Genomic DNA, 27,410 nt, shown 5'->3' on the forward strand with positions numbered 1-27,410 from the left:
TCCCGCTGCAGTGGTACCTATTTATCTACTTGCACTGGCGTGCTTTCGAATTGCTAGGTTGGCAGGAGCAGGGACTGAGCAATGGGAGCTCACCCCGGTGTGCGGATTCGCACTGCTGACCTTCCAATTGGCAAGCCCAAGAGGCTTGGTGGTTTAGACCACAGCGCCACCCATTTATAGTCACGTAGTAGTTTATAGTCAGGTAGTGAATGAGAATGTTTGGCTGCCCCTTCCTCTGGGAGGGAAAACTCAGTTCAGATATGTCGTTGTTGTTGTTGTTGTTGTTGTTGTTGTTATTCCACTCTTCATCACAAGATCTTGTGGCGGTTCACATAATAAAATACAGGATAAAAACAAGTACAGTGGTGCCTCGCAAGACGAAATTAATTCGTTCTGCGAGTTTTTTCGTCTTGCGAATTTTTCGTCTTGCAAAGAACGGTCAAGTCGCAACTGCACCTCTTCAAGCGGTTTTAAGAAAAAGGAAACAAACTTGCAAGACGTTTTCGTCTTGCGAAACAAGCCCATAGGGAAATTTGTCTTGCGAAGCAACTCAAAAAACGAAAAACTCTTTCATCTTGCGAGTTTTTCGTCTTCCGAGGCATTCGTCTTGCGAGGTACCACTGTAAATAAGTAAAACAAAACAGCAAAATAATACCCCCCCCCTTCCTACAGACACATTTAAAAGGCTGTAGAATATTAATCAGCCCAAGGCCTGCTTGAAGAGGAATGTTTTTGCCTGGCACCTAAAATATATATAATGAAGGCGCCAGGCGAGCCTCCTTGGGGAGAACGTTCCAGAAACAGGGAGCCACTACAGAGAAGGACCGTTCTCGTGTTGCTGCCCTCCAGACCTCTCGAGAAGGCACATGAAGAAGAGTTATGCTCCTGCCCCCACAGTTGGAGGCAGTGATGCTTCTGAATCCCATTTGCAGGAAACTGCCGGTGAGGAGAGAGTTTTTCTGCTCAAATCCCTCTTGCAGGTTTCCCTTTTGGGGCACCTGGTTGGCCACTGTGAAGACAGGATGTCGGACTAGATGGGCCATCAGCCTGATCCAGTGGGCTCTGCTTATGTTCTTAAGACACACACAGAAATGATCCATTGCATCTTTGAACTTCTCCTGCCCCTCTTGTCAGAGGGGGAAAGTTGATCTTTCCTGGCTGGCCGGCAGCTCGAGCAAAGGAAGCCGCTCAGCTGCCCAGGGTGCTCATTTAGCTAATGTTCTCCATCAGCACCGATGGAGGTTTAATGGGGATTTATTGTCCTTCGGAGTGCATGGTAGTTTGTGCATCTATTCGCCCCGCCGTTCCTGCAGCACCACAGAGGACGTTCCATCATCTCGTACGAAAGAACTCATGACAGCAGAACTAGTATGCGCAGAGTGAGGCGATGGGGGTCAGCAGAGTCTCCGCTGGGACACCCTGGCTTTCAGGCTCTGGTGTTGTGTTTCCTAGCTGGTAAATATTTCCCCCACTGTTTTTTCAACTCGACTGATGATCCCTCCAAAGGAACGCTTTCCCTCTCTTTCACTGCAGACACAACAGGTCTTGTGGCACCTTCAAGACTCGCACGCTTGTTGTTGACCTGTGCTGCGGTGTGTGGCCTTCTGTAGCCAGGAGCGAAAGCTGTCATGTGCTCCTCTGCAGGAGGGGGTCAGCATCGGTCACGAGCAATTTAGCAAGAGCCGGGGCTGTCAGAAAAGGTTTCTCTTAGAGATGCCCACGTAGTCAATCTGGCAGGTCTGATTTCTGATGTTGACGCTGTTGTTCTGCTGGTGACAAAACACACCTTTGGTCCAAGTGTCTTGCTATTTGAGCCACCGTTCCGGGATAATTATCCATGGCGAGATGTGTAAACTCTTCTGCAGTCCCAACAACAGACCCTCTAAGTGTCCATATTTTCCAGGGACAGACCCAGATTTTCAGAAGCCATCCCAGTTTCTGATTTGATCCCAGAATATCCCACTTTTCCTTAGGATGTCCCTATTTTTATCGGAGAAATGTTGGAGGGTATGAAGTCATGTAACCCCCAAGCCAAATAGTTTAGTAACTATACAACCTTTAGAAGACATCTGAAAGCAGACCTTTATAGGGAAGTTTCTTAATGTTTAATGTTTTATTATGATTTTATATATGTTGGTAGCTGTCAGGAGTGACTGGGGCAAGCACAGTTAGATGGGCAAGGTATAAATAATAAAATTGTTGTTGTTGAATAGGACACCTTCTTCTTTGGCGATCCCTCATAGCTGAGTAAGACTGTCTTCCATAAACACGGTCTTAACAATGAGCCCATAAGTGACTGTGGAGGCCAATTCTGGATCCGCACGTCCTTCCACAGTGGAGACATGGGTTTCCAGGCAGGAGTTGATCATGGTGTGGATTTGCCAAGCGTGCCTTCCTCTTAGCACGTTTCTCCCTTGCGTCCTGAGTTCAAGTGTCTCCAAAACCCATGACACCTTTGGTTCTCCAATTAGAGCACTGCATTTATACTGCATTTTTTTTTAAAAAAAAATTGCCTTGAGAGAATCTTTAAACCTCCTTTGTTGACCACTAGCATTACACTTTCCATTTTTAAGTTCGGAATAGAGTACTTGCTTTGGAAGACGATCATCAGGCATCCACACAACATGACCAGTCCAAGGAAGTTGATGTTGGAGAATCATTGTTTCAACACTGGTGATCTTTGCTTCTTTCAGTACACTGATATTAGTTCACCTGTCTTCCCAAGTGATGTGTAAAATTTTTCAGAGACACCATTGATGGAATCTTTTGAGGAGTTGGAGATGGCGTTTATAAGTGGTCCATGTTTCACATGCATATAGTAAGATTGGTAGTACAATAGCTTTGTAAATAAGCATTTTGGTTTTCCTGAGAATGTCCTGGTCCTCAAACACTCTGATTTCTTACAGATGTGGAGCAGGTATTAGGTGGCACCTGTACTAGTGCCAGTTCTGCCGATGGAAGTGGCTGAGTGGGAAAGGCAAAGGGGCAGGTATGAATGAACGTCTCCTCTCCTTTGAATCCCAGAATCCCATATTCACTACGCGCAGTTGGGGACCGACGTGACGCTACAGTGTGGGTCTGTGGACAGGGATGCCGCGGTCACTTGGACGGCCAACAGCACCGACCTGGATGCATCCCATCTCAACGGCTCCCGTCTCGTCCTCCGGAACGTGGACCTCTCCCACAGCGGACAGTACTCCTGCTATGAGGGCTCCTCATGGCATCTCAAGTACCGGGTCAACCTCAAAGTAGGAAGTGAGTACATGGCGCCGGGAAGTCCGTCCTCTTGCTCCTCCCCTTTGCGTCTTGTGCTTACGAAAATGCACCCTTGGGTTTTATTTATCCTTATTTCATTCTTTTTGGTGTTTCCATCCTCCCTTTATGCTCAGGGTGGCAAATAAAATGACAGCAGTGTTTTAAAAAAGCAAGTAAGAAACCAGTAGCGCAAGGGACTGGGGAAACCCAGCCAGATGGGTGAGGTATTAGTATTAGTATTGTTGTTGTTGTTGTTGTTGTTACACTGGAACCTCGGCTTACTTGGGTAACGTAAACTTCAGGTTGCGAAAGCGGCAAACCCGGAAGTATTGCTGCTTGTGCATGCACAGAAGCACACTGCGCAGATGCGCAGAAGTGGTGCCTCCGGTTGCGGAAATCTCAGGATCCAGCCGGAGCTCCAGAATGGATCCCATCCGCAACCGGAGGTACTACTGTATTATTATTTTTAAATCAACAATCATGGCAAGCGTTCACATAAATGCAGCGGCAGTCAGCATGGCAGAAGCTACTATTTGAAAGTTCACTGGAAGAGGGAATTGCAAATCTGTTGTTGCTGCTGTTTCTCTAGCATATACTGAGTAACATGTACAAACAAAACCAGGTCTGTGCCATGCAATCCAGATTCTGGTTGGGGAGGAGGCAATGAGGGGAAAGAAAGAGCGAGAAGTCTCTCTTGTTCCCTAGACAATTATTACAGTCATATCTTGGGTTACAGATGCTTCAGGTTGTGCGTTTTCGAGTTGCGCACTGTGCCGAACCCGGAAGCACCAGAACAGGTTACTTCTGGGTTTCGGCACTCGTGCATGCGCAGAAATGCTAAATCATGCTTTGCACATGCGCAGAAGCACCAAATCATTACCCACACATGTGCAGGCGCTGCGGGTTGTGAACGCTGCCTCCCGCACGGATCATGTTCGCAACCCGAGCGTCCACTGTATTGGGGTTTTTTTGCAGCAAGGGGGAGGGCACACTCTTTTTGCAGCAAGGGATGGGCAATGGAGTGTTTGCTTAGGGGTGCAAATCCTGGAGGAAATGAAATCTCCCATGCTACACTCCTCAGCCTCCTTTTCTACTATGCCCACGGATGAGCTCTTGCACCATTGTGTACTTCGCCAGCTGCAGAATCTGCATAATACTACTTTTGTGTTAGTTGTGATCCTTTAGTTTGGCTCTTATTTTCTTACCTTTGCTGGGCAGACTAACCAGTGCTAGGGGGAGATGGCTGGCTAGGTTCCCAAGGACAAGCACAGATACATATCAACAGTAGAAGTTAGCAAGGAACTGCCTGACTCTGATCAGATCTGCGTTGCAAACCTTCTGTGTGGATAAGAAATGGAGTGCACGAAAGGAGACTAAAGGAGAGAGCAGAGATTCTGTTCTGCAGTGACAGTGGGGAAGATATGGAAATAGGGAAGGGGGGTGGAGGTGCAACGCAGCAACTTATCCGTACATTCACAAGTATGCAGCCCTCTGGAATTGGTGCCAGGAGGAGTGATCAAGGTGTAGCCTCAGACAGTATTTATCTATTTCAGTATCTGATCTGCGTCCTGGACAGTTGCTAGGCAGCAAGTGCATAGAGCAAGGGTCTCCTCCTGCTGCCCCTATCCTACCGGTGCATAGAACCATAGAATTGTAGAGTTGTAAGGGACCCCCAGAGGTGCTCTAGTCCAACCCCTGCAATGCAGGAATCCTAGCTAAAGCGTCCAAGACAGACGGCCACCCAATTTGTCTTAGAAACCTCCAAGAAAGGGGAGACCACAACCTTCCATCGGAAGTCTGTTTCGCTGTCAAACAGCCGTCAGAACATTGTTTCTGATGTTAAGTCAGAATCTCTTTTCTTGTAACTTGAAGCCATGGGTTCGAGTCCTGCCCTCCAGAGCAGCAGGAAACAAGCTTGTTCCCTCTTCCATGTGGCAGCCCTTGAGATATTTAAAGGTGGCTCTCATATCTCCGCTCAGTCTCCTCTTTTCCTTTTTTTTTGGGGGGGGGGGATTATTTTTATTGGTTTTAAAAACGTAAAATTATAACAATCCAAATACATATCCATATATAGCGATTACTCTTGACTCCCCCCCCAACCCCTCTGGGGGCCTTATTATCATCATTAAAAACTGCATATTATTCCATGATCAACATTTTATATCAATCCATATTATCCATGGTATTTGTTACATTGCAAGTGGGATTAAAATCCTGCTAATGTTTCCATCTGCTTGCAGTGGTCTCCTAAATAAATCATAAATTTTTCTCCTTGTTTTTTTAAAGTTTTTGTCCTCTTGATTGCTGAGTTTTCCAGTCAGCTTTGCCATCTCAGCATAGTCCATCAGCTGGGTCTGTCTTCTTTGGGCTAATACCATCCAAGCACCTCTTGTCCCGTACATAAGTCTTTCCTGATCTTTTGGGACGTCGGTACCTATAATTCCTAATAAAAATTCTGGATTTTTAACAAAGGTTATTTTAAACATTTTTCCCCCCATTTCATTATATATCATCTCCCAGAAAGCTTTGATTAGCTTACACGTCCACCACATATGATCAAAGGTACCTTCTTTTTCTTAACATTTCCAGCAGGTGTTTGTACTTGTTCTGTAATAATAATTTGTTATTTGTACCCCACCCATCTGGCTGGGTTTCTCCAGCCACTCTGGGCGGCTTCCAACAAAGATTAAAAATACATTAAAATGTCACACATTAAAAACTTCCCTGAACAGGGCTGCCTTCAGATGTCCTCTAAATGCTAGTCTTTGACATTTGGTGGGAGGGCGTTCCACAGGGCGGGCACCACCACCAAGAAGGCCCTCTGCCTGGTTCCCGTGTTCCATACATCTTTCCTAACTTGCTAGGAGTCAAATACCACTGGTACATCAATTTTCATATAATTTTCTTTCCATGTACAACATGCCATGAATTTCAGGTCTGCTTTCCATAACCTCTCCCAATCGGCCATCTGAATCTTGTGTCCCAAATCCTTTGCCCAGTGTATCATTACCGATTTGACCCGGCACTCCCCACACTGTGGCTTTTGAGCTTGATACGGAGGGTGGTGAGGGTTGGGTGTGGAGAACGAGGACACGATGCTGTGAGTGCGAATCCTGCTGGTTCCCATTAGGGTAGGGTTCACCTGCAGCTCTTCCCAAGGGGGGGGGCGGGAGACAGGGTAGCTCCATCTGAAGACGCTCAGCACCAGCTCACAGAAGGGTCTTCAGAACAGCAGCAGAACTCCTGGCGGTTGCCTTGCAATTAAAGATGCATGGCGCTAATCAGGTGAGGCGCTCTCAGGGCAATTAATTTAATTGGCAGGATTTTAATCTAACACTCTCCCGCCCCCGGCGCATGATTAACGGCACGGCACAGCGATGGTCGCTTCCCCTGCGCAGAGTAGCTCCAGGATCTTTTGAGAAAAAGTGTCTGGAGGGGGCTAGGAAGACAGGAGGCGTCTGGAAAATGGTGACCTCTGTCCGAGATGCATTTTGGTTATGTCGCCCACTGACTCAGTTTCCCGCAAGTTGAATGGGAGTCGGCGTAATCTGATTGGGAGAGCAAAGGCAGCTGGTTGCCAGGACACCTGTTTGGCATGCAGAATGTCCCAGGTCCAGTCCCCACCATAAGAACATAAGATTGTGCTGGATCACCTAGAATAAGATATTGAATAAATATTTGAATAACTTGAATAAAATATTGTGGGAGGGAGGAACCCAGGTAAGCACCACCCTCCATTGTCAATCACAACATCCATCACATGCACCATTTGAATGGCAACGCCCATCAACTTTTTTGGGGGGGACAGCCCCCTCAAACATTTTATGGGGGGGGCTGAAGGGACCTCAGCCCCTAGGAGTTGGCTCCTGTGCTCGTTGTTGTTGCTGTTGCTGTTTAGTCTTTTAGTCGTGTCTGCCTCTTCGTGACCTCCTGGACTAGAGCACGCCAAGCACTCCTGTCTTCCACTGCCTCCCACAGTTTGGTCAAACTCATGCTGGTCTCTTTGAGAACACTGTCCAACCATCTCATTCTCTGTCGTCCCCTTCTCCTTGTGCCCTCCATCTTTCCCAACATCAGGGTCTTTTCCAGGGAGTCTTCTCTTCTTATGAGGTGGCCAAAGTACTGGAGCCTCAGCTTCACGATCTGTCCTTCCAGTGAGCACTCAGGTCTGATTTCCTTAAGAATGGAGAGGTTTGATCTTCTTGCAGTCCATGGGACTCTCAAGAGTCTCCTCCAGCACCAGCATTCAAAAGCATCCATTCTTCAGCGGTCAGCCTTCTTTAGGGTCCAGCTCTCACTTCCATACATCACTCCTGGGAAAACCATAGCTTTTACTGTATGGACCTTTGTCGGCAAGGTGATGTCTCTGCTTTTTAACATGCTGTCTAGATTTGTCATTGCTTTTCTCCCAAGAAGCAGGCGTCTTTTAATTTCGTGGCTGCTGTCACCATCTGCAGTGATCATGGAGCCCAAGAAAGTAAAATCTCTCACTGCCTCCATTTCTTCCTCTTCTATTTGCCAGGAGGTGATGGGACCAGTGGCCATGATCTTCGTTTTTTTGATGCTGAGCCTCAGACCATATTTTGTGCTCTCCTCTTGCACCCTCAATAAAAGGTTATTTAATTCCTCCTCACTTTCTGCCATCAAGGTTGTGTCATCTGCATATCTGAGGTTGTTGATATTTCTTCTGGCAATCTCAATTCTGGCTTGGGATTCATCCAGCCCAGCCTTTTGCATGATGAATTCTGCATGTAAGTTAAATAAGCAGGGAGACAATATACAGCCTTGTCATACGCCTTTCCCAATTTTGAACTAATCAGTTGTTCCATATCCAGTTCTAACTGTAGCTTCTTGCCCCACATAGAGATTGCTCAGGATATAGTTTGCATCAATAAAACCTGTAAAAGACAGGTTGGAGTCCTGCCTGGTTACTCACGAGCAACCACTACCAGCATCTGACAATTTTAAAAGTGGATGGGACAAATTCATGGAGGAGAGGGCTACCGCCGTTCCTGCGGCACAGAGTTAAGTGGTGGAACTCGCTGCCACAAGAGGCAGTAACAGCCACCAACTGGGATGAGTTTAAAAGAGGTTCAGACAAATTTGTGGAGGAAGAGCGGAAGAGAATACTCAGGATGAAACGGTGAAATCTGCTATGATTAAATGGGCACAAGATGTTGGACACAATATTATGTTTGCTGCCTGGGAACAGTTATGGACCACAGGTATGAAGTTTACGGCATGTAATGCCTTAAGAGAGAATATTATGAAAATGATATACAGGTGGTACATGACTCCAGTCAAGCTTGCAGAAATCTACCATCTGCCCGATAACAAATGTTGGAAATGTAAAGAAACTGAAGGTACATTCTTTCACCTTTGGTGGACGTGCCCAAGGATTAAGGCTTTCTGGGAGATGATATATAACGAAATGAAAAAGGTATTTAAATATACCTTCTTGAAGAAACCAGAGGCCTTTCTCCTGGGCATTGTCGGCCAATTGGTGCCAAAGAAGGATAGAACTTTCTTTATGTATGCCACGACAGCAGCAAGAATACTTATTGCAAAGTATTGGAAGACACAAGACCTACCCACCCTGGAAGAATGGCAGATGAAGGTGATGGACTACATGGAACTGGCAGAAATGACCGGCAGAATCCGAGACCAGGGAGAAGAGTCGGTGGAAGAAGACTGGAAGAAATTTAAAGACTACCTACGGAAACATTGTAAAATTAATGAATGTTAGAAGGATGTTGGATGAAAAGTTATGTGGTTTTTAGCTATAACGCTATAAGGAGTAGGAAAAAATGGACTATTAACAGGCAAGAATTTAATGTTACAGTATTTTAAGATTAAAGATTAGGATAAACAAAGAGGGAAAGGATTTGCTGAACTAACAAATTGAACGGGAATACAAAAAGGGAGGTGTGAGGAGGTCCGGGAAACAAGCAAATGAAAGATAAGTAATGGAAAGATGGAATTGTTTTTAACTGTTTTTATTTTGTATTTTTCTTTTTTCGTTTTTCATTTTGTAAAATTCTAATAAATATCTTTTTTTTAAAAAAAAAAGGAAGAGAGGGCTTTCGAAGGCTCCTGGCCACAATGGCTGTGCTCTGCCTCCGCGGTCGAAGGCAGCGATGCTTCTGAGTCCCAGTTGTTGGAAACTGCAGGAAAGGAGAGAGGGAAACAAGCAACTGTTTGGCCACTTATGAACTCCCTGGCGCTCCCTCTTCAGAGCCAGTCACTGCTGGAGGCCGCGGCTGTGCTGTTCCCACTTAGGCAGCACTCTCAGAAGAAACACTGCAATTTGAAAGGCTGGTTTCAGGGGAAGGAAACACAGGTTTCCTCTCAATCCTGCCTTGCCACTGCCACCACCAGCCCAGGTTGAAGCCCTGCCGCGAGCTCTTTGGCGGGGAGGTGGGGGCCGGATTTAGCCATCCTGGGCCATGTGTGCGTAATTGCCTGCAGAGCAGGTGGAAGCCAGGATCAATTCCAGAGCTGGGGAAGCTGGCGTGGAGCCACACGCTGCAGCCGTGGGGGGGGGGCGGTCCTCTCTATGGGCTCTCCTCTCCACTTCCAGCCTTGCAGGCCCCCCTCCACTTCAATCTGTCACTAAAAAGCTGGCAATGGGAAGGGAAAATGTGTGCGGTTTGACAGAAAATGACATGGAAAAAGCCAAGCGAATCAACAGCAAAACAAACAGACACAGCAGAGCCAGGAAGGGATGGGGGGGGGGGTGTTGAGCGTCAAGGGAGGAGGGGTGGAAAGGCAGATCTATTGCTTGCCTGCTGTTTGGGCCTGGCTGTGAGCAATCCTGGGGCCTCCAGCCTCTGATTATCAGGTGATCAGCCCTTAAAGGTACCCCTGCCCATACGGGCCAGTCTTGCTAGACTCTGGGGTTGTGCGCCCATCTCACTCAAGAGGCCGGGGGCCAGCACTGTCCGGAGACACTTCCGGGTCACGTGGCCAGCGTGACATCGCTGCTCTGGCGAGCCAGAGCCGCACACGGAACGCCGTTTACCTTCCCGCTAGAAAGCGGTCCCTATTTATCTACTTGCACCCGGGGGTGCTTTCGAACTGCTAGGTTGGCAGGCGCTGGGACCGAGCGACTGGAGCGCACCCTGCCGCGGGGATTCGAACCGCCGACCTTTCGATCAGCAAGCCCTAGGCGCTGAGGCTTTTACCCACAGCGCCACCCGCGTCCCAGCGCCACCCGCGTCCCAGCCCTTAGTTGCTAATAAATATGGATTTCTCCCCATGCCGTTGGAGCTGGTTCTATCCCTCAGCTGGGCACCAGATGCAGCAGGGAATAGGGAGGTTGCTTTCTTCTTCTCCCCTGAGCCAGAAGACTGTATTCCACTTGCATTTCTTTTAAGCAATGATAAGTTGCTGGAAGAGAAGGCTGTTGATGCCCACTTGTTGTTGCTTTGTTGTTTAGTCGTGTCCGACTCTTCGTGACCCCCTCCATGACGCCAGGCCCTCCTGTCTTCCACTGCCTCCCGCAGTTTGGTCAAACTCATGTTGGTAGCTTCGACAACACTGTCCCACCATCTCGTCCTCTGTCGTCCCCTTCTCCTTCTGCCCTCCATCTTTCCCAGCATCAGGGTCTTTTCCAGGGAGCCTTTTCTTCTCATGAGGTGGCCAAAGTCTTGAAGCCTCAGCTTCAGGATCTGTCCTTCCAGTGAGCACTCAGGGCTGATTTCCTTCAGAATGGATAGGTTTGATCTTCTTGCAGTCCATGGGACTCTCAAGAGTCTCCTCCAGCACCATAACTCAAAAGCATCAATTCTTCGGCGATCAGCCTTCTTTATGGTCCAGCTCTCACTTCCATACATCACTACTGGGAAAACCATAGCTTTAACTATATGGACCTTTGTTGGCAAGGTGATGTCTCTGCTTTTTAAGATGCTGTCTAGGTTTGTCATTGCTTTTCTCCCAAGAAGCAGGCGTCTTTGAATTTCGTGACTGCTGTCACCATCTGCAGTGATCATGGAGCCCAAGAAAGTAAAATCTCTCACTGCCTCCATTTCTTCCCCTTCTGTTTCCCAGGAGCTGATGGGCCCAGTGGCCATGATCTTCGTTTTTTTGATGTTGAGCTTCAGACCATATTTTGCGCTCTCCTCTTTCACCTTCATTAAAAGGTTCTTTAATTCTGCCTCTCTTTCTGCCATCAAGGTTGTTGATGCCCACTAGCCATGGCTATCATGCATTCTGCTTCCTCAATAAGGGCAGCCGTGCTTCCGAATGCCAGTTCCTGGAAACCCCAGAAAGGGAGAGTTGCTCTCGTGCTCAGATTCTGCTTGCAGGCTTCTCAAAAAAGGGTATTTGGTTGGCCACTGTGAGTTCAGGATGCTGAATTCAATGGGCCATTGGCTTGATCCAGCAGATGCTCTTCTCACATTCTGATGGAAACCACAGGAGAGAGTAAGGCTCTTGCGCTTGGATCCCGCTTGCAAGTTTCTCTTTGGGACATCTGGTTTTCTGCTACAAGAGCAGGATTCTGGACTAGATGGCCCCCTTTGGCTTGATCCTGCAGGCTGTTTTGGTGCTGGTGCTGAGCCTCTTGTGCTATCATCAGGGGGTGCTGCGTTGCAAGGGGCGCTGGACTCAGGAGAGTGTGTCCTCTTCCTGACTGGCAACAATGCAATGCCGTTGGCCACCACAAAATCTTGCCTCCTGCAACCCCAGTGACTCACGTTCTCCTGTATCTCTCCGCCCCCCAAAATTTTTTATTGATTTTGAAAATTTAAAACATCCCATAAACACATAAAAACAATCAACAAAGAAAACACAACAATAAACTAAACACATATAAAGATATTATTTCTTCTAATACGCAACTTCTTCACATTAATAGGTGACTTCTTCAAATCCCCTCTAACTGAATTTCATTATATCACTTTTATAGCAGTTCTCCAAATCATATTTCTAATAATATTAACCCTTTTCATTTACAAACTTCTTCTCCTTTACTATTATTCCAATCTTTAATGCTTACTAACAGCTATTCTTATTCTACCCCTAAGCCTATTTGATGCTTCCAAGAATTTTCTATTTATCTTATACCACAATATTTAGCTAAGAATTCTTTAAATTTCTTCCAGTCTTCTTGTGTCTCCTCTTCTTTCTGGTCGCTGATTCTCCCAGTCAGGTCGGCCAGCTCCAAAAAGTCCAACATCTTCCTCTGCCATTCTTCTATTGTTGGTATACGTTCTCCTGTATCTCAGTGGATGAAGTAGCAAGAGAGAGAGAGACCGGATTCACATGCAGCCGCCAGCAGGCACATTGCAAGGCTGTTCCCACAGCTGATGTCCAAATTGTCTCATAGCAAAATGCAGTGCCAAGAGAGAATTGCACAGCCTTTGTGCAAGAAGGAGGCCTCGCTCCATCCATCCATCAGCCATAAACGAATTAATGCTGAGGGTGTTCCAAGCCAGGGAGATGATTGCATTTATTGGAAAGTTCCTTGATCAGCATTTTGGAGAAGCCTGACTTCCACCCAGGCGGCTTCTCTTACATGGAGAAGTTTGTGGCCTCGGCAGTGGGCTTCTTCCTCAACCTCCCTTTGGGCATTTTGCCTCCTCTGTACCTTCTCAAGTCATGAGCCAGGGCTGGCCAGGAGAGAGGAATCTGGTCCTGAGCCTGGACCCCCTTGAGGGTTAGGGGGCCCCAGGACAATCACGGACTTACCGCTTCTATCTGTAAAATGGGAGTGAGTGGTCTACCATGCAGGGCCGCTGTCAGGACAAAATTAAGATTAGATTTGCAGATTAGATGTGCCACAGACGGGGACACATAAGAAGTTGAATTTGTGCACCTGAACTGCAAGGATTGGTGGCAGGAAAGGGAAATGAAAGCTCTTCCAAGAGCCAGGAGTGGCCTTTCCCAGACCCTGAATTACCTATGTGGAAACGTTGCAGTGTTTGGGACTTTTTAGTTTAGAGAAAAAAGGGGAGGGGGCATGATAGATGGTTGTAAGATCATGCCTTGGATAGAGAAAGCCTTTTCTCCCTCTCTCAAAGCAATGGAAGAAGCTGATTGTTGGAAGATTCAGGACTGTTAATCTGTGGAACTCACTCCTGTTAATCTGTGGAACTCACTTCTTTGCACTGTTAATCTGTGGAACTCACTTCTTCACACTGTTAACCTGTGGAACTCACTTCTGTTAATCTGTGGAACTCACTTCTTTGCACTGTTAATCTGTGGAACTCGCTCCTGCAGGAGGCAGTGAGGGCTGCCAACCTAGGTGACTTTAAAAGATTAGGCAAATCCATAGAGGAGAGCAGGGCTAGATTAACCATTCAGCAAAATAAGCACATGCTGAGGGCATCCAGGGAAGGGGGGTACCACAGAAATTTCCCATTGCTAGATATTTAACATGAATGTTCACAAATTGCTCAGCTGAGCACTCATCTTCTCAGTTGAGGTATATTAAAAAATCCCAACAGAACAACTATGCAGCAAGGCATGCTAGATAGATGCCTCTCATATCTACTTAGCATAGAAGCAGGTGTGCGATTGTAATAATTAGTTTTGAGGTTCTGATTAAAGGACTTTGCAATTAGAAAAAGTAGGAGAGATAAAATCCAAATATTAAGTGGAAGTACAGTATACAAAAATCAACATTGTTTTCCATCTTACTGTAGGTTTTGTTTCATTCCAAAAAATAAAATTCTATTTTATGGTTTATTGGCCCCCCCCCCATTTTGAATTAGATATATTTGGGGGGGCACCAAAATCTTTTGCCTCTAAAGGTCTTAATTCGGCCCTGGAGGAGACGGTTGTTGATGGTTACCAGCCAGGATGGCTTCACTCTGCCTCCACAGTCAGTGGTAGCGATGCTTCTGAATCTCAATAGGTGGAAATTGCAGGAGGGGAGAGTTGCTCTTGTTGTGTGGTGAGTTCCTGCCTCCCCCCCAGTGGAAATAATGACACATGACACCATTATTAAGGTTAATGGGCTAAAAAAGGCCACCACTTTCTTGGTTACAGGTGATGAGCGGTATTGGCTTAGGCATTGGTCCTAACCGACTATATCTGACTCCAGCCCGTCCGCTTGAAGTCCGGGAAGGGTTAACCACCAGTAGGGGGCGTCCTGTTGATGCACATAAACTAGGAACTCCCCCGGGGTCACCAATAGGGGGCGTCCCTTAGACCCTTACCTCCCCAGGCTTTGGGCAGGGCCACACCCCCCAGAATCCTTTACCGGACTACCCTTCAATATGCAGGGCAGGTGATGGCGCTTCCTCCCCTCTTCCATCTACAGAGCAATACCAATGCCTAACCGCCAATACCCAGAAAGTTGTGACGATTTGCTATGAGGGAGGCGAAAACCAAGTGGCTGGTGCCAATTTGCCAAGTGGAAAAATTCCTACCAGGCCCCTCAACGGCGACCAACCAAGGTCCATAGCAAGGTCAAGGAACGAAAACCTTATAGGGTTGGAGGGTGGGAAAAGCAGGAACAGCTGGTAAGCGGCAAAGAGGGAGATCCCTGGCCAAGTCCTGCCTTAAATAGGGCAGGCCACACCCCCAGAGCCAGCTGATTGGCTGGTCAGGGGGTGATGTGGCTGGGGATTCCCCCAATCGTGCGGGGGCTGGGCTGTGACGCCCGCAATCCCACCTCTTCCGAAGGGCGGAAGTGGCTTTCTTAAACCCGGCTTGCTGGTTTCCCCTGAGGCATCTGGTGGACCACACTGAGAACAGGATGCCAGATTAGGTGGCTCGCCAGCCTGATCCAGCAGTCTCTTCTGATGTTCTTACGAAATGCTCTGGAGCAGGTCTCAATTTCTCCTTCTCCTCTGTTCCTTCTGGGGCTTCCCAAGAGTCCGCCTGAAGCATCGCCCAAAGAAGCTTCCTCAGCTCGCTCAGCAAAACATGATAATCCGGGGCAGCCGGTGTCACAAACAATCAAAATATCCTTCCCTCCTCCTTTGTAAACAATTTTCCAGGCCGCTGCTGTTGGGGCTGAGAGATGGGGCTCGGGGTGGGAGGGAGCCGTGGGGCTACCAGAGAGCATATAAGCACCTGCGAGGAGGAAGGATGGTTCCCCCCAACTCCCCTCTGATCGCCGATGGATTTAGAAAGCAGAAAACATTACCGGAAAGTCACAAGGCCAGGCCATCTCTCAGAAAATGAAGATGGAGAGCGGACGGGGTAATTGTTTGCAAATACACCGTGGGCTGCAATGAAGACCGCCCCCTTTGCCCGTACGCTTGAAATATGAAGGCCCCTGCTTTGCTGAGGTTAGCTTTAGGTTAAGTAAGAGAATAGTTTTTTCTGGCAGAGAGATTGGAAGGAGGAAATGGGAAATGTTATCCGGCGAGGGAGAATGGTCTTGCGAGACAGGAAGTTCGGAAAGATGGCCGGCGAGTTCAGAGCCCTGAACCATCCTTCATAAGCAGGGCAGAGGAAGGACGCTGCCTTATCCTGGGGGTTATCCATCCTCACCTTTCCTCCATGCTTCCCAGGCATGGTCCAACTCTGTCTAAGTGCCATTTCAATTTGATTCCCTCCTCCTCTTTCTTTTTCTTTTCTCCTCCTGTGATGAGGCTGCATTTTAATTGTTTTAATGTTGTATTTTAATCTTGTTTTTAAGTTGTATTCATTCAACTCATTTTTATTATTGGTTGTTAGCCGCCCTGAGCCCGGTTGGGGAGGGCGGGGTATAAATAAAATGTATTTATTTTTATTTATTTTTATTATTATTATTATTTATCTCCCTCCCTCCCTCTTTCCTTGCAAAAACTGCAGTCCACAGGAAACACAAATAGCCATTTGCTCCAATTCAGCTTTAAAGAGTGGATTTTTTGCAAGGAATTCTCTGGAGAAAAATAGAAGGTGCTCAGACATGGCGTTTTAAAGCACAGAGGTTTTTTAGCAGAGTTTGGATGGCCATCTGTCATGGATGCTTTAGCTGAGATTCCTGCATTGCAGGGAGTTGGACTAGATGACCCAAGGGTCCTTTCCAACTCGTAAGATTCTGTGAGTCTATGATTCTGTGATCTGGACCAGGATCAGTGTGGATGAGCCCCACATAAGGCAACACTGGTTCGTCATGGGTAGGCAAACTAAGGCCCAGGGGCCAGATCCAGCCCAATCGCCTTCTCAATCCGGCCTACAGATGGTCCAGGAATCAGTGTGTTTTTACATGAGTAGAATGTGCCCTTCTATTTAAAATGCATCTCTGGGTTATTTGTGGGGCATAGGAATTTGTTCATATATTTTTTTTCAAAATATAGTCCGGCCCCCCACAAGGTCTGAGGGAAAGTGGACTGGCCCCCTGCTGAAAAAGTTTGCTGACCCCTGCTGGTTCATCCAGCTCAGAACTGCTTCTTGAACCTGAGACCTTCTGCACGCAAGACAGATGCTGTATCCCTGAGCTACGGGCCACATGATCTGGAAAGCTGTCTGCAGACAAACGCCGGCTCCTTTGGCCTGAAGCTAGATGAGCTCCGCAACCCCATAGCCAAGTTTGACTGCATTTAACCATCCAGGGGTCCTTGACCTTGACCTTCCTTTGAGACACAAGAACATAAATTAATGCTGTATTGTATTTTTAATATTCAGTTGGGAGCTGCCCAGAGTGGCTGGGGAAACCCAGCCAGGTGGGCGGGGTATAAAGAATCAATTATATTATTATTATTATTATTATTATTATTATTATTACAAGTTGGCCTTATGCCAAATCAGACCGCTGGCCACGTAGCTGAGTATTCTCTACACAGGCTGGCAGAGACTCTCTCCTAGGTTCCACCAAAGGCCCACTCTGCGGCTAGGAGTGCCTTCCACCAGCTTCACCTGGTTGGCCAACGGTGGTTATTCCTGGACGAGGGTGGCCTGACCACTGCAGTCCATGTACTGGCAACCCTGCGGCGGGATTGCTGTAATGCGCTCCTTGTGGGGCGGCCCTTGGGTCTCGTCCGGGAGCAGCAGCTGGCGCAGAATGCTGCGGCCAGATTGCGGGCAGCAGGGCTCCCACTCGCACCTGGGCCCTCACTCACAAGTGCTTCCAGCATCATGAGATTTCTGAGCCAGAGATGGAAATAGCCAGGCATCGGGTCCACTAGAAAAATGGAAAGGAAATAATAATAATAGAATCATAGAGTTGGAAGAGACCACCAGGGCCATCGAGTCCAACCCCCTGCCAAGCAGGAAACACCATCAGAGCACTCCTGACATATGGTTGTCAAGCCTCTGCTTAAAGACCTCCAAAGAAGGAGACTCCACCACACTCCTTGGCAGCAAATTCCACTGTCGAACAGCTCTTACTGTCAGGAAGTTCTTCCTAATGTTTAGGCGGAATCTTCTTTCTTGTAGTTTGGATCCATTGCTCCGTGTCCGCTTCTCTGGAGCAGCAGAAAACAGCCTTTCTCCCTCCTCTATGTGACATCCTTTTATATATTTGAACATGGCTATCATATCACCCCTTAACCTCCTCTTCTCCAGGCTAAACATGCCCAGCTCCCTTAGCCGTTCCTCATAAGGCATCGTTTCCAGGCCTTTGACCATTTTGGTTGCCCTCCTCTGGACACGTTCCAGTTTGTCAGTGTCCTTCTTGAACTGTGGTGCCCAGAACTGGACACAGTACTCCAGGTGAGGTCTGACCAGAGCAGAATACAGTGGCACTATTACTTCCCTTGATCTAGATGCTATCTATTGATGCAGCCCAGAATTGCATTGGCTTTTTTAGCTGCCGCGTCACACTGTTGGCTAATAATAATAATAATAATAATAATAATAATAATAATAAATTATTTATATCCCGCCCTCCCCAGCCGAAGCTGGGCTCAGAGCGGCTAACATCAAATGTAACATAAAATTAACATAAAATCAGACAATCAATTAAAACACATTCTCAAATCAGATCAGGATCAGAATAAAATCCAATCAGATGGCAACCCGCAGATTAGGGTTGGGGACCTTAAATGCTCACCAGCCCCAACTGTTTGTGAAACCCAACAGATCTGCAGCCTCATTCTCTGCACTTATTTCCCTGCAGGGATCTAGTGAAATAGACTTGGGTGAAAGCAAACTCAGTCAAAACTTTGGGTTTTGAAAAGGCATTCCTGCATGCAACATGTGTGCGGCAGATGCCCCACAGATGCCCCGACATGTAGGGCAGGAGCCGCCGTCCAGGAAGAAGAACCCCTTGCTTTATAGTAAACCCCAGACCCCTTTTGTTTTCTTTCTGCGGGGCTGCCTTCCGCCTGACGGATGCTGCTGCCTTGGCCGTGCAAATGGACAGCGGCCCAGTTTTTCCTCTCGTGTGCTTGTTTATCCTTGTTAACATGAGAAAACCAGCAAAATAATTAAAGGATCCAAATGGCTGTGTAAACAACTCCCCCACAGCCTTTCCCCCCCAAGAAAGCTGGTCGCTGCAGGGACGGCTGAGGCCCTTGCAGGGTGCAGTCCTGCCTGGCTGGCAGCATCTCAGCCTGGCAAAGGTGGTCTCTCCAGGAGGCTCTCCTAGCCAGCGCAGTGGGGCAGGTGTCACGCTCCAAATACCTGCGTAGGTAGCCATGAGCTGCCCTCTGGGACAGGGGAGCAGCAGTCTGCATTGGGGGCCAAGCCGTGGCCTTTCCCTGGGATGGTGCCAGGTTCTCTGCCTTCAGCCAGCGCCACCAGGGCTCCCAGCAGCGGCCGGCTGGGTCCGCGTCTGTCTCCTGCCTCTGGAAGGGGCCGATGCTTCTGCGGCATCCGATGACAGATCTCTAGCAAAGCTGCCCCTGGGACAATCTCGCTCTAATCCTTCCCAGCCCTAGACTGTCTCCTACCAGCAGAGTTGGGGTTTTTCAGGTTTCTGCCAGCTTTCTCAGCGTTAATTGGTTTCGCTCTGAATATAAATGAGTTTTTCTTGTGCGGGTTTTTTCTTTTTTTATGCTGAAAGTTGCCTTGTCTTGCTTTTGAGAACGGCATCTCATTAATCCATGTACAAATAAATGATCATGGAGATGCCCAACTCAGTTTTGCATCTGCAAAGACTGCATCCTCTGGCATTGAGTTCCACTGGATAGTTGCCTGTCTGGCAAATTTGTCTGCCCCCCCAGATTTCCAATAAAAGTTGCCCTTTGTTTTGGAAGAGGTAAAAGGCCACTTGCCTTTTGTTTGGGTACTTCTCCTTCTCCCCCTTCTCCCTCCTTCCCTCTCCCTCTGTCTCTGTCTACTGTTTTTGTTTTTGTATGTGTTTAATTTCCGTGTTGACCTAGTCAAGTCAATTCCCGTTTCCTGGGATGATGAGGATGATGCTGGCGATTTATTGAATTTCTATACTGCCCTAGACCCTCCGGTACAGGGCACCCGATCACCCCAGAGATGGGCAATCTGATTTCTTCTAGTTGGGCTGTTATGTACTGAGTTGAATAGTGTTATGTACTGCAGTTCTCACCCTGGGCCAGCAGGGGTATCCTGTAGATAGTTATGCAAATAAGGGATCGAAAGTGACGTTCAGTGATTGAATAGTTTTAGAAAGTTGTTACAGTTACGTTGTACTGGAGCTCTATATAAGCAGGCTGACTGAACCCTTCAGTTCAGTTCTGTCCTGGCCTGTGAATAAACAAGAGCTGTTTGAAGAATCGCTGTGTCGTCTGATATGTTCACCCACAACTTAACAAATAGGATCCAAAATTCAGCAGTCTGATTGGTCCTAGAACAACAGGATCCAAAATGCAGCAGTCTGATTGGTCCTAGAACAATGCAGCAGTATGATTGGTCCACAGGAGCCACCCAATCCAGCTCCAGGTGGAAGTGAATCCAAAACCTGATTGGCCTACAGGAGAATCCTGGAATTAGCCAATCACGTGGGGCCCATTGTGTAAATAATGTATATAAAGCAGATATTTTGGGGAAACTTTCATTCCTCCTCCTCACCACTATGAGCTGAATAAAGAGCATGAAATCCACTCTCGACTCCGAGTATATTTCATGGGCGTTGGGAGTTTTGTCAAGAGAAACTGTTGAAGAGGAAACCCAGCTTAGCTCCAGCACAGTTTGGCCTTCAGCAGTGAGGATGGTTTTAATGCCGTTAGTTAGGCGTTTGGAAACTCAGTCTAAATTCATGCACTAAAGTGAACCACCGGGCTTTGAGAGACTGCTTCAATCTTTATCCACCCAAGAGACAAATTTCTCCTGCAAGATCCAAAGATCTCAAAAGCCCACTCAGAGCAGGGCCTTTGTCGTGATTGCCCCTATTCTGTGGAACAGCGTTCCTCCTGAGATTTGCTCACTGCCAGTGCTTTCCATAAACAACTAAAGACATGCTTGTTCCAATAGCCTTTTCCAGCCGGACAAATGGGACTTTTAGCCTGCTGTTCATGCGTGTGTTTTCAACTATTTCAGAAGGTGATTAATAAATTGGCAATAATAACAGACAGACTTGCGACATCAGGGAGGGGAGGACGGTTGGAGTGGGGCCTGCTTGCCTTGCTGATGGTCTTGCTCTCAGGGGACCCCCACATTGGCTGTGCAGTGTGCCAGCTGGCGACTTGCAAGTCTCAGCCCAGATGTGACTGGCAATCACGAAACCTGTTGCAGACAAGATCCATGATCTCTTGTGGTGCCTGTTGCTGCTTTGGTTGTGTGACTAGGGGACTCTGGCCACTTTGAAAGCTGGCCTGAGGGACTGTGCAAAAAGGCACAGCTGGGGCTGATGGGAGCTCTAGACTAAATCTTCTACAAAGGCTGCTGTGAGGAATCTTCAGAGCTCTTCACCATTGCTAGAGGCTTATATGGCAGAAGGCAAAGGAAAAAGTTGAAGAACTGCTGTTGCAGCCATCCATCTGTCTTGAGAGACAGTGGAGTGCTCCACAGACAATCTCTGTATCTTTGGGGGGGTTCTTCCAACCCCCGCATAATAAGGTAAAGGGTAAAGGGGCCCCTGGCCATTAGGTCCAGTCGTGGCTGACTCTGGGGTTGCGGCGCTCATCTCACTTTATTGGCCGAGGGAGCCGGCATACAGCTCCCAGGTCATGTGGCCAGCATGACTAAGCCGCTTCTGATGAACCAGAGCAGTGCCCAGAAACACCGTTTACCTTCCCACCGGAGTAGTACCTATTTATCTACTTGCACTTTGAGGTGCTTTCGAACTGCTAGGTGGGCAGGAGCAGGGACTGAGCAACAGGAGCTCACCCCGTTGTGGGGATTCGAACCGCTGACCTTCTTCAAGTCCTAGGCTCTGTGGTTTAACCCACAGTGGGATAATAATGTATGTAAAAAACTAAGAGAGACAGTGGGACGCGGGTGGCGCTGTACGCCGGCTCCTTTGGCCAGTAAAGCGAGATGAGCGCCGCAACCCCAGAGTTGGCCACGACTGGACCTAATGGCCAGGGGTCCCTTTACCTTTTCCTTTAAGAGAGAGAGTGGGGTGCTCCTCTTGGGGTGAAGCCAAACCTCTGTGTTAGCAGCACCAAAGTGCCTTCCCTGGATACAAGCCTGGGCAGTCTGTTTGGAGGTCCTGAGCTGCCCAGAAGACAAAACCACCACGCCCAGCTTTGCTGATGTGATCCAAAGGGAAATCACAGCAGGACATTTGGCACCAGATTTGTGTAAGGTTTACTCCTCAGATTTTTCTACTCCTGGAGATATCCCGCAAGGCCGCAGAGGTTTAGGATCAGAGTGTTCCTTCTCCTGGGGTGGCGGGGGAGAGACACAGAGACAGAGAGAGAAAGCTCATTTGTTGCAGCTTTCTTTCTCCCTAGGCAGCTCCGTGCCCGTGCCCCGAGGGGGCCTGGCGCTTTTCTGCAACAGCATCTCCTTCCCCTCCCGGAGCTGTCAGCCCGAGTCACGGAGGCGGGCGCGGGACAATTCCCAGCCGCTCTGGCTCCCGGCACTTTAATGCTGTTTAAACAATTACGCACTTGATAAATTTTGACAAGACGAGATAGAAATAGCCCAGGAGAGTGGAACCGAGTGGAAACGCTCTAAACACATGCCCCTCTTCTCTCGCCCGGCTCCCTTGGGGGACTGAGCATCGCCTGCCAAAGAAACAAGGCGGCCCTGCGCAGAGGTGGCTGCGAGTGAGAGTCATGCGGTCGGCAGGGAGAAAGGCAGCGGAGGCAGGAATTAATCCCTTCCTCAAAGGGTTTGTGATGTGATCCCGGCAGGGTCAGGCTGCTGCTGCTGCTGCTGCGGCGGCTCATGTGCTTTCCCACTGAGGTCCATCTCTTGGTGGCTCGCCAGGAGAAAGGAAATCTGCCACCGCCCTGGCAGGAGAGCCACTGAACCGCAGGACCTCAGAGTCCCAGGGTGCCAGAGTCCTGCAGTTGGTGCAGAAAGTTGGCCAGGGTGGTTTGCTGCAAGCAACCGCCTGCAGTGCAGCACATGGAACTGCCACTGTGGGTGGGGAGCATAAGATTATCATCTTCCAAAGCAACTACTCTATTCCAAACTTGAAAATGGAAAGCGTGATGCTGGTGGTCAACAAAAGAGGTTTAAAGACCGTCTGAAGGCAATTTTTTTTTAAAAAAAAATGTAGTATAAACACCAGCAATTGGGAAACACTGGCCTGCAAGCGCTCCAGTTGGAGAACAGCCTTTACCAAAGGTGTCGTGGGCTTTGACGACACTCGAACTCAGGACACAAGGGAGAAACGTGCTAAGAAGAAGGTACGCTTGGCAAATCCACACCGTGATCAACTCCCGCCCGGAAACCAATGTCCCCACTGTAGAAGGATGTACGGATCCAGAATTGGCCTCCACAGTCACACACTCATTGAGATCCAGCACCGAGGGCCTTCTAGCAGTTCCCTCATTGCAAGAAGTGAGGTTACAGGGAACCAGACAGAGGGCCTTCTTGGTAGTGGCGCCCGCCCTGTGGAGCGCCCTCCCATCAGATGTCAAGGAAATAAGCAGCTGTCTTATCTTTAAAAGACATCTGAAGGCAGCCCTGTTTAGGGAAGTTTTTAATATTTAATGCTGTATTGTTTTTAACACTTGATTGGGAGCTGCCCAGAGCGGCTGGGGAAACTCAGCCAGATGGGCAGGGTATAAATAAATTATTATTATTATTATTATTATTATTATTATTATTATTATTATTATTATTATTATTTTGTTCAAACCGTGTTTATGGAAGACAATCTTACTCAGCTATGGGTGATCGCCAAAGAAGAAGACCTGGGATTGGCCAGGTTGGCCCCCACCAATGACACAGGCCCACTGGGGATGCAAAAATGCCAGCTCCCCCTTCTGGCTCGGAGTGGCTAGGAGCCCACCCACCCATCTGTGCCCTCCCTGGGCAGCTGCTCTGGGTGGCTGGGCGAGACACACAGACTCCTTTGGGCGCCAAAGAGGAAACCCCTGGCAGAGTGCGAAAGGTGACAAAAAGCAAACTTTTCCTTGCCCTGGGCACAAGGGATGGGGGTGCGGCGGGGGACACCAATAAGTCTCCTTACAAGGAGCCTCAGCACGCCTCTCGTTTCAGGGAGTTGGATTAGACAACCTTGCACTGCAATTCTGTGCTTCTTTGAAATGCATGCAAATCTTCAGATAAAAAATCCGCAAACTGATTTGGAAGTGGAGAGAACTGAACATAATCCAGGGGAAAAATGAGAAACAGAAATAGGCAGATTTGTCCTTGCCTGGGACCAGGATTCCTAAAGGATAATCTTCTTTTCCCCCCATGCAAACCTAAGGAGTTGTTCGTGGGAGCCAGACTCCTGTTGCGTTCTTTTGGTCCCTGGAGTTCTGTCCATCCTAGGAAGTCATATGGGCACCCAGTTTTGTTGAAGGCGCCCCCTTAAGGAGAGGGATGCTTTGGAGGTGCCCTTGGGGGGTGGGGTAAGGACCCCCCCCCCTCCTGCTCTTTAAAGTAAGCCACAAAGTTTTGGCCTGTCAAATGCATCTCTGAAGCTGCTCTGGGCTGAGGCTGCAAGACGTTAGGAGATCTGTAGCCAAAGTGTTCCTTGAAAAGAGGATGGTAATGACTTGTTTGACCTCCATCTGCAATTGGAAACAGAAGACAGGCCCGGTGGGTGAGTGAGGGATGCGGTCTGTGAATTGATGCTCTGGATTAGGCAAAGTGGTCTAAACATCCCATATGGACACTGTTAGCCGGCTTCAAGGCAGGGCCTGTTACTGTTTATCTTGAAAGCCTTTTGCATTTAACCAGAAAATAAACTACCTTTCATCTCTAATTCCGTGGCCGCGCTGAATTTTTCTTTCTCTCCCTTTGATGGTTTTTACATTCACACCTTTCGGGTGAGCCGGGATGGATTTCTGCAAGGGAGACTAATGTGGGGTTTGCAGACAGAAGTTGCCAAATAACTCGCTCAGGTCGCTGGTTTCTCCTCTTATTCCTTCACTGCCTTCTGTTTTTATTATGCATCTTCGTTTTTTGCATTTCTTACCCACCCCTTCCCTAGGCGATCCCAGGTTGAGCTGCGGCATATAAAAACACAATTAAAACAGTAAAAACCAAACAAAAATACCCAGCCCAAAATCAATCATCCATACACAACACAAATAAAGGGAAGACCCCAAATCTGTTTCTGCATTGGACGAGATGATCCTTTGTGTCCCTTCCAACTCTCCCAGTTGTACGATTCTCTGAATTCTTCACTTTTCAAAGGCCAGGGCAAAGAGGTGCAACTTAGCCCCAGTGTTTTCTTCAGATGTGTTCCAAGCTCTGAGATCTTCCATTCACCCTCTGAGCCTTTATTCACTGTAGAGTCCAAAGACTTGAACTCGGAACCCATCTGTGTGCAAAATATTTCCTCTTTCACTGAGCTTGTGTGAGCCTGTTTGAGAATGGGGAAGGAAAACTTCTGGGTGTTGTGAAACGAAGCGACTCTGTTCTCATCAGCAAGGAACAGGGCCAACCAGGAGTTTTGCACCAACATTGAGGTTTAATGATTGGAGCAAGACGACTACTTGCTATAAAGTGAGGGCCCATTCAGACTTCCCTCTGTGCTGCAATTCTAGGCACTTTGAAGCTTCATGTCCAAGCTCTTTTGTGTGTGTTGCTGCTGAATCGGAGCAAACAGCAATCGGTGCAGAACCCGCTTGCAATTTGTTCTGATTCAGTGTTAAAAAGTTGCTTTTCCTGGGACAAGTGATAGGGGAGAAAAACGTGTTTGGACACAGAGCCTTGAAGAGCAGAACTGCACCTAAACAGTGTGGGGCAAAAAGTTAGTGTGGCTGACCCCCTTGTGTTTGTGTGTGAGTGAGTGTGTGTGAGAGACAGAGGTATTATTCCTCTTTAACAACAACAAAAAAGACTTATCCCCACTCCTTTAGACTAAAAATATGCACATCATTTCAAAATATATTAGAAGAGTAGGCTTCTGCATAAAATGCTTTTCCTAGCTAAAAGCAGCAATTAAATGTTTCTTAAATGCACCGCAGCATCAGGAAGGCAGATAAAAGCATAAACAGATCACATTGGTCTCCATGTGGGATGCTGCACTGATCTGGGAGTCCTGGTTCTCCTTCCATGTGTGCAGAAACGCCTTCTGCCGGACTCTGTCTGATTTCCTTCCCAAGCAGAGGAAGAGGAGTGAGAGGTGCAAAGTCCTCTGCAAGCCAGCTCTGCCCGGGGGTTCAGAAATAGGCCTGCACACTCGAATGTCTGCGGTGCTGAAAGCACATTCTGTTGCACCTCCGCAATATACCGGCAGTTTCCAAAAGCAAGGATGATAGAGATACTCCACAAAGATTTTCTTTAGATATCTGAAAGCTTAGGGTCCAAGGAGGCTGCACTTTGTATATCCTCCTTGGCAGTGTTCAAACCTCCACTAAGCCATGGAGCGGGCAGGATGTGAGCAAGGGCTTCCTTCTCCCCTTTTCCTTCTGCATAATTTCCCTGTTGTGGTCTCTGTAAAGGTCTGTGTCAGATGAGACCCACAATGTAGGCTTCGTATTGTTGTAGAAAAAGCTCCCTTTCCCTTACGGGGTATTCCAGAGCCGATATAGAGTCCTTAAGTGGGTTCCATAGGCCAACCAGAGTATATTGAGAAGCAAAGCAGCAAGTAAGCCTGATCTTTATTAACTGTTGCAAGAGGGTCCCCAGCTCACCCCACAACAGGGAGGACAGAGAGGAACCCAGAACATTGGTGTGCAAGCCCGTATCCTCAAGAAAGCTTTGGGGAAAGGCACATAACCTCATAGGATTTGGAGAACATCTCCTGCTGGACCCATCTAGTCCAGCATCCTGTTGCGTGGTGAGTTCCCCCTCCCTCCCCCCCCCCCCGTCATGTGGCCAGCATGACTAAGCCGCTTCTGGCAAACCAGAGCAGCGCACGGAAACGCCATTTACCTTCCCGCCAGAGCGGTACCTATTTATCTACTTGCACTTTTGATGTGCTTTCGAACTGCTAGGTTGGCAGGAGCTGGGATCGAGCACCGGGAGCTCACTCCGTCGCGGGGATTCAAACCGCCGACCTTCTGATCGTCAAGTCCTAGGCTCTGTGGTTTAACCCACAGCGCCACCCACGTCCCCTGTCAGCAGCCCTACCAGGTTTTAAAGCTTTCTCTTAAATGCCTTTGTTGGATATATTCTTTGAATGAAACCTTCCTGCAGTTTCCGTTCCAAGAATTGAGCCTGGGACCATTCCTCTTCTCCAAAGGCCACAGCCTTGTGGATGCTCCCGGGAGAGTAAGACCCATTCTGATCTGAGCTCCTGGAAGGTTTGATTTGAGCTCCCCAGAAGTGACTGGTTTGCTTGAGAGACATGTGCCTCTGAGCATAAGCAGAGTGTCTTCCCCCTCATTCCTCCCCTTTTTTGAAGGATGGGCCTTCAACCCTAAGCTCCCTATTTCCACCTGCCCCGTTCTCCCTTCTGCTCCAGCTCTTTTTAAAATCTCTCTCTCCCCCCCCCCCCGCTTTTCTCTGTCCTACTTCAAACTGCTCCAAGCTGCTGCGAACTCCAAGGAGGTCCGGCTGGGGAGCTGGACAGAAGCCCAGAGGCTGTTCTGCACTCTGCACTGCTAATGCGATTAGAGGAGGGAGGCGAAAGCCCATGGGGGGGGGAGGCGCATCTGAGGCAGCCACATGGGGGGGTCACTTGCTGCAGGGAAAAACATCTGGCTGGGCCTGGACAGGCTGTTGAGGGGGGAAGCAGCAAAGCCCCCTCCTGTGTTCGCTATCATTGGGGGGGCGCACCTGCAAGAGTTGGCTTGTGTATGGGGGGGGGGGGGCGGACCGGGACACAAAAGCATTTCCAG

General features: G+C 48.3%; 1 protein-coding gene across 5 annotated transcripts in view; it reads left to right on the top strand.

The window, feature by feature from the left end:
* The window catches only part of CNTFR (ciliary neurotrophic factor receptor), a 412,330-nt gene that overhangs the window by 275,072 nt on the left and 109,848 nt on the right, over nucleotides 1–27,410 (top strand). For 3 of the 5 annotated variants that reach the window (XM_077936575.1, XM_077936573.1, XM_077936574.1), the window contains one exon: nucleotides 3,025–3,255. The exons of the other annotated variants lie outside the window; for them this stretch is intronic. In XM_077936575.1, the coding sequence (XP_077792701.1) occupies nucleotides 3,025–3,255 (231 nt within the window). The remainder of the gene's footprint in view (nucleotides 1–3,024; nucleotides 3,256–27,410) is intronic. 5 annotated transcript variants of the gene reach the window in all.

This window comes from Podarcis muralis, chromosome 11 (assembly GCF_964188315.1).
Source record: "Podarcis muralis chromosome 11, rPodMur119.hap1.1, whole genome shotgun sequence".
In the NCBI taxonomy this organism is placed as follows: domain Eukaryota; kingdom Metazoa; phylum Chordata; class Lepidosauria; order Squamata; family Lacertidae; genus Podarcis; species Podarcis muralis.